This window comes from Clavelina lepadiformis, chromosome 8 (genome assembly GCF_947623445.1).
Source record: "Clavelina lepadiformis chromosome 8, kaClaLepa1.1, whole genome shotgun sequence".
Lineage (NCBI taxonomy): Eukaryota > Metazoa > Chordata > Ascidiacea > Aplousobranchia > Clavelinidae > Clavelina > Clavelina lepadiformis.
In genome coordinates, this window is record NC_135247.1 from 16,775,335 (window position 1) to 16,787,426 (window position 12,092).

The 12,092-nt window shown below is 34.9% G+C and overlaps 2 protein-coding genes across 2 annotated transcripts; both read left to right on the forward strand.

Annotated features, from left to right (window-relative positions):
- Nucleotides 1-2,085: 2,085 nt before the first annotated feature.
- LOC143468385 (tRNA wybutosine-synthesizing protein 4-like) lies at nt 2,086-6,102 on the forward strand. Its single transcript, XM_076965566.1, has 9 exons — nt 2,086-2,239; nt 2,651-2,831; nt 2,898-3,111; nt 3,409-3,535; nt 3,642-3,763; nt 3,956-4,266; nt 4,562-4,695; nt 4,851-5,482; nt 5,624-6,102. Exons 1-9 carry the CDS (start codon nt 2,207-2,209, stop codon nt 5,997-5,999), a joined length of 2,130 nt encoding a protein of 709 aa, XP_076821681.1. The 5' UTR covers nt 2,086-2,206; the 3' UTR covers nt 6,000-6,102.
- A 2,616-nt stretch (nt 6,103-8,718) lies between these two features.
- On the forward strand, nt 8,719-11,829 carry LOC143468397 (3-hydroxyisobutyryl-CoA hydrolase, mitochondrial-like). Its single transcript, XM_076965584.1, has 8 exons — nt 8,719-8,902; nt 8,996-9,382; nt 9,638-9,761; nt 9,936-10,112; nt 10,186-10,394; nt 10,492-10,614; nt 10,731-10,876; nt 11,182-11,829. Exons 2-8 carry the CDS (start codon nt 9,131-9,133, stop codon nt 11,351-11,353), a joined length of 1,203 nt encoding a protein of 400 aa, XP_076821699.1. The 5' UTR covers nt 8,719-8,902; nt 8,996-9,130; the 3' UTR covers nt 11,354-11,829.
- The last annotated feature ends 263 nt before the right edge of the window (nt 11,830-12,092 follow it).

Here is a 12,092-nt window from a genome sequence, read left to right on the forward strand (position 1 = left end):
GAAGTTTAACAACCCCAGCCAAGCACGACAGTGCCCGAACTAAATTAGAATTGGAAGTATGACTTGGCTTTTGGCCAAGCCCGCACAAACGGAAACAGGTTGTGTCTAGTCTTTCGAGGTCAATTTTTGTTGAGATTGCTTAGTTAGTTGCAGACCTGGAGGGTTTGGGGTGGGGTATTTGACTTGTTTGGGGGGGAGGGGAGGGGTGGGTTAACGCTTTGCTATTTGTTTTTTTGCGGAAAATTATTTCCGCATTGCGTTATTTTCTTGCTGCGTACCGGCAAAAAATGTTATTTTCGGCGGTCTCGCCAGGCCGTCTGTGAAATGGGAAAGTACAAAATTTGACAGCTCTACAGGAGCTGACAGCGAAATCCTGTCATGTAGGTTTCAAACCTAAAGAACATAAAAATGTATGCATGATCGATTGTATAGCGAAGAAAGAAACAGAACAAGCAGAAACCCTGCAAATCTTAAACTGTTGGGTTATACAACGGATCCTTTCGAATATCTCATACCCTAATGCTTTTAAAAACTTGTGCATAAATGCAACTTTTTACTGCAACTTTTGTTAAAATTAAGTGCAACTTTCTCACGTTTTTAGTGCAACAAAAACTTGCCCTAGTTATTACAATTATTTTTCTTCGACATTCAAAACTTGAAACAACAGACAAACAGAAGTGACAGATCAAACCAATGCATAGCTTATCAATCTTCGTGTTTTTAACGCTTATATAGTCTAAAGGGGGGGAGCAAATTCTTGCGTCATGCAAGTTTATTTTGTTTTTGATGTGTATATTTTCTTGAAATCCTGATGCAATAGCCACACGAACGGAATTAATAATTAATCTTGTTGAAAGGAGCATTTGACTAAACAACGATAAACGTAATGCCTATTAAAATAGCAAATGTGATGGAACATGTTGCAATTCAGGCAAAAACACCCAAAATCGTAGTAAATAAATCAGATATTACAAAATCATTACAGCCTAAAACTCACTTTTTTAACAAATTACATAGCACAGATATTAAAAACTATTTCAAATATTTTTTTAAATAAATTTTCAGTTAATTTAACATTGTCTGAATAAAACAATTTTTTTGCAAGTGTTTTTCACTCTAATCAAAATAACTTCTTACATCTTTTAGATAATATGATTAGTGAAAAAATTACGTAGCTATGCTTCCAAAATTTTTCTAATAACGTTTTTATTTTGCTTTATTTTGCATTTTTTTAAAGAAATTTAAAGGTGAAAGTTTACCAAATTTAAGTATATTTTCATTTTTTATATAAAACTTTGTTGCTCTAATTAAAAATGAGAATTATTTATAACTTTTTTATTATCTTTCCAATTTTAATCTTTTTAAATAAAAAACATACTTAGGAAAAACCCCTAAAACGATTTCTCCACTTTTGACCACTCACCACACATGGCTAGCATTTCTGTTTTGGAGATTTTTTTGCATTTGTGCAGAAAATAAATTGACCTACTGCTACTTTCATTAATGGAAATAACACAGCCAAAATATAATTAAAATACGTATTGATGAATTAGATCTTTTTCTATATCGAATTGGGTTTATTGGTTCCACGTTTAATTTAGGCCTAGTCATAATTATATTCCTGACTTCATATACCTATTAAAGCGACTGCAAAGAAGTTGGTCGGGCTAATAACAAGCAAGGATTAAATCATGTCACAAAGAGTATCTCACCAACAAGATTGATATCTATTACAACTGAGCTACCACATTTAACAATGTATAACATGCCTAACTAATTTAAAATGGTAATAATATGAGCCTCAAGTCTGTATAAGTGTTATGCACAGATGTAATCAAATAATGTTGCAAACGTTAAAAGCCTTCCCCAAGAATTGAAAACATTTTATTTCCTAGTTGAGCACAGAAATTTTTTTCTCTGGTGCTTTTACAAATCAGCTTTAGATGTGTAGGTTGCTCAGTTAATTCGTTTTAGGACTAGCCTGTAGAGATAGATAGGCCACTGCCATACCGGTATATCGTAGAATTTGATTTTAGAATTAACATTTTATAGAATTTACCATATCAAAAAATTTAAGTTGAGTTGTTCTGCTTAATATCAAGATATAAATACAAGTTTTTAGTGATCTTGGTAATTAGTTGGTTTTGGAAATTTTGTTTGTTTTATTGATACACATGACAGATAACATTGACCGAGTGCAGTGTGCATGATGGACTCAGTATCATCCAATTGTTTACAGGTATTGTTAATACTTGTAGGTTTCTACTAACAATTTTTCACAATTTATAGCTCCTATTGGAAAGTTTGTTTCAGTGCGCCTGATAAAGTAGGAGTACATACAAACTTTTGTAACATAACAATTTGAAAAATTACAATTTACAATTTTTATAATTGAAAAGAACATTGTAGCTCTGCAACAGTTAATATTTATGTATTTTACTCTTGCACCCTGAGATTTTCTTTGAAAGGTCTTAGTGTGGTAAGATTTCCATGATTAAATGCGTACTTGTGAGGCGTTTGCTTTCTCATTCACCATTATTCAAACATATCCCAGCAAAAAATAACATATTTTTCACTGAGTCTACAACCGGATATTTCATAAGAACAGAAATATTGAAGATATACCAAAAATTTTTGATTTTTTCTGAAGGTTCAAGGGACTAACGACAGCAGCATTGTGAGCAAGCTTTCTATGGTCAACCATGGCTACCACAAGGATGCATATTACAAATTCTTTGTGAAAAAAGCCAGTCGTAGAAGCCCTCTTATTAACAGAGGATACTATATCAGAGCCAAAACAGCATCTTATATCATAAGTCAATTTTTTTCAGGTTTGTCTTCATTATGTCATGGTTGATCAATTTCAAAAATACAATTCTTACTTAATGAATTTTAAGGTGTCCGTGGGAAAAAGCAAGTTATATCTTTGGGGGCCGGGTTTGATACAACTTACTTTTGGAGTAGAGAGAAGTTTTATGATGATTTTCGTGAAGTCATATTTGTTGAAATCGACTATCCTGAAGTTATGAAGAGGAAGGTCAATCTAGCTAAGTCTAATGACTTGCTTAAACAAGAAAACACAAGCTTAAATTCTCCGCATGTTATATACAGGTGTGACATTACTTTGTATTTACAAAATCATGTAACAACTTGCTGCTTTATATCTTAGCACTGCTATTTATACTATAGCTGTTTATTATATTCATTCCAAAATGAAACAAATGGTAAAGATCTTTTTTATGAATGTTCGTAATTGTTTTAATAACCTAGGTTTCATAAACCAATACAAATATTTTTTACTGTCATTTGGTTAGGATAATTTACTGTGCTTTTTGTAGAAAGAATGTTGAGAGAACTTTCATTGTTTGGATTGGTAACTGGCAAAACTATTTTGTTTATTGTTTTTAGTTCCCAAGATTATTTGGCACTTGGATTTGATCTAAGAGATGTCGGAGTCAATTTGAGTAAACTTCTAAGCAGCTGTGATGTTGATTTTGACTGTCCTACTTTATTCGTGTCGGAAGTTGTTCTCACAGTAGGTCATTAGATTAAAGGGTACTCTGTAGGCAACTCGTGTAACACATCTCTCGTTTAAGTCTTTTCACCTTTATCATACTAAATATTTTGTTTCATTTTTTCAGTACTTAACTGGTTCTCAGTCTTCACGGATCCTAAGTTGGGTAAATCATTCCTTCAAAAATGCGTTTGTGTTTATTTATGAACAAATGTTGCCCGATGATGGCTTTGGACGTGTTATGTGCAGGTGGTTACAATTGCATACGTTGAAATTGTGGATTTTATTTCATAATTATGCTTCGTTTTACCTCTAAGTCTAGGTTTTTTAATTTCATAAAATTGTATTTATTGTATTATTGAATTGTACATGATACACACAGTATTTTTGTTAAATGTGTTTATGTTTAAGAGCTAGTGATGCAAGTGCTATTTTCAACAGACACTTTGAGACATTAGGAAGCCCATTATCATCAATTAACGATTTTCCAACCTTATGTGATCATGAAGCAAGACACAGACGGTTAGGATTCCAAACTTGCACGTCAACAGACATGCACACATTCTACATGAACTTGCCACCTAAAGAACGAGAGAGGATTGAACAATTAGAACTCTTTGATGAGTACGAGGGTTGGCATCAAAAGTGTCTGCATTATTTTGCTCTCTGCAGCACAAACTCTACCTCTGCTTTGTTGAAGGATTTTTGCTCTAAAATCTTTGCCAATGACTTGAGAAAGCAGAATACTTGTGGTTAGTGAGCCCCAGGCTGGACTATTAATATTTTTTTTCCAAGGTTTAAGTTGTGTTTTAGATATATAAAAATTAAAAATCAAAAAAAAAAAATGTAACTAACTATAATCAAATTATATTCATTTGTCCCTATAAAAATCTTTCTTCTAATTTAGTTTATTTGTAAAAATTTTATTATGTTTTTTATTTCATTACTTATTTATAAGAATTTATACGTATTTTTAAGATTTTTTACCAAAACTAACGTTCGATAAGAAGCCCTTACAAAAATGACAAGCACTTACATGTTGTGCAGAAAAACCCCTTGAGATTAAGCCAACATTGACCGATACATGGAACAATTCTGCTGAAGAAAAGGAAAAGCAAAATTTGCAATTGTTTGGTCACTCATATGCAATAGTTAAAGACAATACTTTATTGAAACAAAAGGTTAGTGTTATGGGTCGTCTTACATACACTGTTAGTATAGTAAGCTTTTAATATGTTTGGTTTTATTGCCATTGTTTCAGGAAGTTGAATAAAATTAAAAAAGTGCCGTATCTAGCCAATATTAAATTGATATAGCAATTCAACTTTCTTTCAAGGCCCTTATAGTTGGTGGTTTTGGTATACCTGCAGCAACCTTTAACCTCGGAAGGAACCAATCACATCAAAGGCTTGACGTCATAATACTGGATGTAAAAACAGGACAATCAGTGGAATGTTTGCCTCTTAAAAGCAGGCTAACACCCCTATTGTTTTCATCCTTATCAAGATATTCAGGTTATAATGGCGGGGAGTGTTATGTAATGTTTGGCGGAAGGACTTCCCCTAAATGTCCTTCAAACGATGTCCAAGTAATTACATTATCAGTGGAAAAAGATGAAATGACACAGCCACACTACGACTGTCAACTTATATCGACCACGGGAGAAAGTCCTTTCCCAAGGTGGCGCCATAGTGCTACTTTAATTAGTGACGGCAGGCTGATTGTGTTCGGTGGCCGAAGCAAAGATACTGTGTTCAATGACTGTTGGATGTTGAACCTGCCGAAAAAGTCATGGGAATCCGTCAAACCAGTTTCTGGCAAGTTTGTAGTGTCCAGACACTCTCACTCGACAGCTCAATGGAAGTCCAATGTTCTTGTAACAAGTGGAGGGTTAGACGGCGATCATGCACCACTACATGATGTTCTTATGATGGAGTTTGATCAAAACTCGGGGTGCAATGTTGAAAGGTAGGTGAAAATAAAATACCAGGAAAATTGTTTTATTACCATTTTGTTTTTTTATGTTGTTTGTTAAACTTTGTTGTTTGTAGCCTATAACAGTTGTACATCTTTACTATCAGTTTAACCGTACAAATGTCTTCATACCAGATTAAACATCGTCCCTCCGCTGGAAGCTCGGTACAGCCACACTTCTCATATCATTGATGACGACATTTTACTCCTAGTCGGAGGAGTTAAATTTCCAAAAGTAGCATCACAGCAAATTATGACGTCACATATGTTGGATAACGTAGCTGTCGTGAATCTGAAAACTTTTACTTGGGTCAAAACTGTCGTTTTCCCAAGTACTTATTGTAACAGGCCGATCAGAATACACTGCCATGTCAGCGAAGCACATTATTGCCGCGACACAGGGAATTGTCGCCTTACTATAATCGGTGGCGGTTCAAATTGCTTTTCATTTGGAACACATTTTAATAGGACACCAATTGTATGTGAGTTCCCCATTTTGTATGAAACCTGAAGTAGTTAGTATTTTTGACATTGTCAATCTTGAAAGTAATCTATTCGTTTATTACTGCGCCTATGACGGTTTAGGTCTAGCCTAAATGCATACAGGGCTTCAAGAATACAAAAATTTTCTTTGTGTTTGTTTTGACCGTACTTGATAGCAAGAGGGTTAATTTTGTGACTAGAAAATATAATGAAAAAAAAAATAATCTGACGTGAACGTGGTAGCGCAGTTATGTCGCCATGTAAAAAGCGGATTTGTAGTTATCGGCACCATAGCATTTCTGATCTAGGGTCACCTCATAGTATTTGTAGAGTGTACATCATCGCTTTATAACGCCCTTGGGTATCTGTTTACAAATGCCGCATCATATCCGTTGGTGACCTAACACTTTATTAGAATAATATGATCGCTGTTCATGAAATTTTGTAGCTACCAATTTAACGCTTGACACTAGTTTCCTAAGCAAACTGCAACTGTGTTGGTGCTAAATAATTTTTTTATATCAAAATTTTTACGATTTTACTCGCAGTTTGCACTCGGTGTTGATTTTTGATTTCGATAGATCTTGCCAGGAATGGTTTCGCTTGACTTGCTGAAATCAGCACAGATGTTTGTAATGGAAAAGTACAGGCCACTGAGGCCTGCTCAGTCCAATTTCGTGGAGGAAGTGTTTGTAACGTGATGAACTGATGATACTATTTACACGGAATAGACAGAGCTGTTAAAATGTCGTAGAATATGGTAAATGACGACGAATTATTTACGGGTTATTTTCTGGTGACAGCGTCAGCTTAAAACACATAAACAATACATGCAAGTGTTCGTCGTTTTGTTGGCTGATGTACAGATTTAAGACTTGCATCATCAGACTACTTTGACACAAATCATTGGACTTGCAAATAGTTTAATAAACAGCCTGGAAATTCAGACATTTGCTGAGAGCTTATGTTTAGCCCAGGTTATTAGGCGGCCCGGTAGCCTACTGAAAATTACTAATTCCTTCCAATCTTTGTAATGTTTGACTGAGGCCCTAGTCATTGGTTGCATGTTGCAAGTCTGTATGTAGCCTGCAATGTAACCTAATGCTTTAAGACCAAAATGTTCTTATTCCAATAGGCCTACTAAAAATGCAACTTTCATTACTCTTGGCTGCCGTTTTTGGAAAAAGCTACTTTGGTAAACTGCAGTCGGTGAAGTAGATAGGCTACTTATCTTATCGTAAACAGCAATTACACTAATCAGTTAATTGAAATGCATGCTAATTTTCAATTTAAAACCAGGTACTAATTTATACAAAATGTAAATTACCTAAAACTAATCCCCTCTGATCCAAACTCTCACTTCTCATGATTAAATTACTAAGCTAGGCGTAACTCATTGTATTATGATTCAGCAACTTTGGTAAACGGACACCAATGGAATAGTCACTTTGTAAACTCTTTTCAATTATAAAAAATATTGTGCTATCACCGCAAAATTCAACCAACAAAGGGTAAGTGTATTACCCGCCAACCAGATTGGAAATATTGCTTCTACTGGGTGAGAAGCAGGGGTGCTCAAAATAATATTTATATTTATTCCACTTTTTCTTTTCTCGAAATAGATTATTTCCATTGAAGCTTTTATTGAAATAAATAATTTACATCGAAGCTTTCAAAGAAAAAATAAATAATTCGTTCAGTGTTTGACAATAAATTATTCTTCACTAAACAAATTATTTTCTACAACATGATTTATTCATCGTCGTCATTACCAACTACATTCATTATCTTGTTGACCTCACTGACTCCCCACAGTTGTTTGTTTGCATGTAGAAACAATTGCGACTCAAAGTTAGAAGGAGTGAGTCGTTTTGATGACATTGAGTCGTTTTGATGACATGGTTAACTTAAATTAACTTAATACCGTAACTTAAGTAAAATAAATTATTTTGAAGCTAGCCGAATAAATAATTCTGAAAGAAAAGAATGAAAAATAAATAATTCTGATCGAAAAAACAGAAAAATAAATTATTCTCGAGGAATTATTTAAATATATTTAAATAAAATATATTTTTGAGCAGGTCTGGGTGAGAAGTCTTCCGTGCAATCAAAATGAAACAGTAGCCATATTATGCACAGTTAATTTTTATTCCCAGCGCAATTAGCAAACTTTCCAATCTGATCCACCGATAGCAACTGTTACGCAACAGAGCCTTAAAAAATAACGTTAATTACGATTATGATGATATTCTGATACATGGATTATGATGATACTTTTTCCGTAACATCACTGTCAATGTACCTGAGAAGTTGCCATGTTTCAACGGGCAGTACTAGTACTAGTACTGTACTAGTCAATAACACCTTTCCTTAGTGCTATAGCCACCAGAAACTGGGCTTTTGCCAGGGATGGGGTTTCTTTGCGGTGTGTTTTTTTCCCATCCACTGATGTACAGCATTGAAGCAATTTTCATTCATCAGTTGCTTCAACACACCACCTGCTTGTCTGCTTAATTTTCACTTTTTCAACTTTTGTTTTGCGGATTTATCTAATTATAAGTTTAGTAGCCGTGCTAGTTGTTACCAGCAATTGTTAACGTTATTTTTCTTGAGCACGTTTGAAACCTTTTCAACTTTGTCACTTTTTCCTGTTCATTGGCGCGTGTTAGTAACCACTGGCTTGAATTTTTGTCCCCACCGCACTTTGAAGAAAAATAAAATGATTGATTATGATAATGATTATCATGAATGAATTATGATTATTATATGATTTCAGCAATTTTGGTTTGGTTTAACAAACAAAGACTTACTAGTGCATGAACTTTTGTTTCAATACTAAATGGGTAGTACCCCTAAACATATTGGACCACCGGATTTTCGCCAACCTGTTTACCCTCGAAGAAATCCTTTTGTAAAAACGTTTTGGGGTTGGTAAGTATTTGTCGTATAGGCCGATAGGTTACTCTTTACATTGCAAATAATATTTCTTCATGAAGTATGTACATTAGATTTTTATATTTCAAGGGTACTTGCTCTTCCCCTTGGAATAGCTGGTTTTCTCGCGATCAAAAGGTTTATTCTTGACTCAAGAAAAAAAGAGCTTAAGGAAATTCAGCAAAAAGAACGAAGCAAATTAAAAGATAAAGCAGAAAACACAATATGATTGCAATCAGAGGACTTCCGCGTTTGTCAGTTATTGCAAAACATTTAAGCAAAAGTGCACAGGCATTTCCTCACACTTCAAGATCATCAAGCGTGTGTCTGTGCAGGAATATGTCTTCTGCAAACTTTCCTGAGGATGATGTGTTGTTCGAAGAAAAGGGTGGTGCAAGGATAATCACCTTAAACCGCCCAACAAAATTAAATGCTTTAAATTTAAGCATGATAAAAAAGATTTACCCAAAAATGAAGGTACAATGAAAATTTTTTGCTATCCAAACAAAATATTACACATCAACTGAACACAAGTGTGACCAATTTTACTGATATTGATACAGCTTAAACATAAAATAACTGTGAAACGGGCATATAATAATTAAATAAATATCCAATGCGTTTTGATTTGTAGTTAACAGATAACATTCCTTTGAGCTATACAAAGAACTCTAGATCTTTCAACTGTTAAAACTATATGATATGTGTTGTTATTTGCATCTTATGTTATAGGAATGGGAAGAAGACCCACGTACAACGTTAATTATTATGAAGGGTGCGGGTGGTAAAGCGTTCTGTGCTGGTGGTGACATTGACTCAATCACGGAAGCTGCTCGTGAAGGCAAATTTTCTCCTGGTATATACAGAAGAAGTATTTGTTAGAAATTCATGTCATGGCATTTATCATTTTTATTTAAGACCAAGTTGATAATGTCTTTCACCCTTCTATTATTCTATGTTTTTAAACATTACAATGCTTGGTGCCAAGTTTTTGTTGGAGGTGTATGTTGTAAATATTACTTGTTTGCAGGTGAAGATTTCTTTCGATCAGAATACGAATTAAACTACAGAATAGCGACGTGTCATGTGCCATACATTGCATTCATTGATGGCATAACAATGGGTGGTGGAGTCGGTTTATCAGTGCATGGTGAAAACCGTGTCTGTACAGAGAGAACGGTTTTTTCAATGCCAGAAACTGCAATAGGTAATAAAATAAAAATCATTGATGTGCAATCTCTGGATGTGCAGGAAATAACTCAATTGACTGATCTGCCCAGGTCTTTTTCCTGATGTCGGTGGCTCTTATTTTCTCCCTCGTCTCAGCATGCACCTCGGTTTATACCTCGCATTAACTGGGTATCGCTTAAAAGGACGAGACGTTTACAAAGCCGGGGTTGCCACACGCATGGTACACAGTTCTGTTTTGCCACAACTTGAGGATGACCTGGTCGCATTGGAAGCACCGTCAGCACAAGATATTACAGATGTAAATCATTCCAGAATTTTATGGAAACAAACTTTTTCCAAAATTTGAGACATACACGATACAGTTAGAACAATTATCATGGAATATATTTTCATAGCTGTTGAGGAAATACCATGAAGATTGCAAGACTGGACGCGAACGAGATTATTTAATTCTTCGTGACAGAGAAGACGACATACAGAGGCTGTTTTGCGCTGACTCAGTCGAAGAAATTTTCGAGGTGTGCTCAGCATGAGTTTACATGTATAGACCAGTATTCATCGGTATGACCTAGCAGATTTCTTTGAGTTTTCTCCGCAATGTTCCAGTAAGAAATTCTACCTTTTCTTGTTTAAGAACTTGGAAAAAGACGGAAGTGAATGGGCTTTGGAACAGTTGAATATTATGAAGAAAATGTCCCCAACATCATTAAAGGTCACTCACAAGCAGCTAAAGCTCGGAGACCACATGAATTTGGATGAATGTCTTGAAATGGAATACAGGTTTAAAACTTTTATGTTAAGCTAAACTATTTGTAAAGCAGACTTTAGGAGCTGATAACTTTAGTTTTTGTCATGGCAGTTACATGCTACTACAAGGTGCCCTACATAAAACCCCTAAATTTGGTTTTATATTTTTATAATTTATCTGTATTAGATTTACGCAGTAAACAGCTAAACACCCATTATGACTACTGTAGGTAATAAAGATGTATTATAATTGGGAGGTGCAAAAAGGTGTCACAATTAGTGTTGTTGGAAGGTATGGAATATCAATTAAACAAGGATTTTTTACCATCTGTTTTTAGAATCGGCTGCAACTGTTTACGTAACAATGACTTTCCAGAAGGCGTGCGCGCGTTACTAGTTGATAAAGACAAAAATCCCACATGGAAACCTGCCACTCTGCCGGCGGTGACCGACGAAATATTGGAAAGTTATTTTAATTTGCCACAAGGATTGAAGGAACTGGAACTGTAAAGTAATGAACATTTGAGTATAATTTCTTTATCAGAAGTAAGTGTAATCGCATTACCCAATAAAATATCGCAGATTGATCATCCAGCTTTTGCCTAAGTCGCTCTGCGGCTTTTTAGAGCTTCACTTATTTCAATTTTTCTGCACTGTCTTAATTTTACTTGTAATTTTTATACTCGTATCCGCTAGTTTCTTCCCGTGCTTCACGTATTACATTTTAACATATTTAAGTAATAATTCTTTTTAAGTACAGACAACGCTGAATATTTAGTTATGCTTCAACTCCATGCATCTAAGGGGGTATAGGGTGAACAAGATGCAGCAGTTTTACATTTCTGTTACTTCGAAAATCCTTTGCAAACTCAAATGTTTTCATTTTTACACCTACCTGTGTAAAAATCGCTTTAATAGCAATTTCTTACTATTGCAATGTTATTGTTGTGTTCAAATTTGTTTCAATAAATTGAAAACGTCCGGTCTGTCAGGTGTGAGCAGATAAAAGTGTAGTTTGCAGACTAGAAATGCGAAAAGCCAGCGCTGGCATGAACATTTCCATTTATTTGGTGCATTGGCGTCCAAGTTTGTTTGGCTGGTGATGCTCGCACTAGCTGCTGTTGGGTGTCACCAGGAGTCTAATAAGCTAGACCGGTCTTTGTTTTTGCCATGTCTACCAGTCATGTTTGCAAAGATACCACGCTGTACATATATATTGTTAAGTTGCACCAGGTTCAAAACTGAGGTA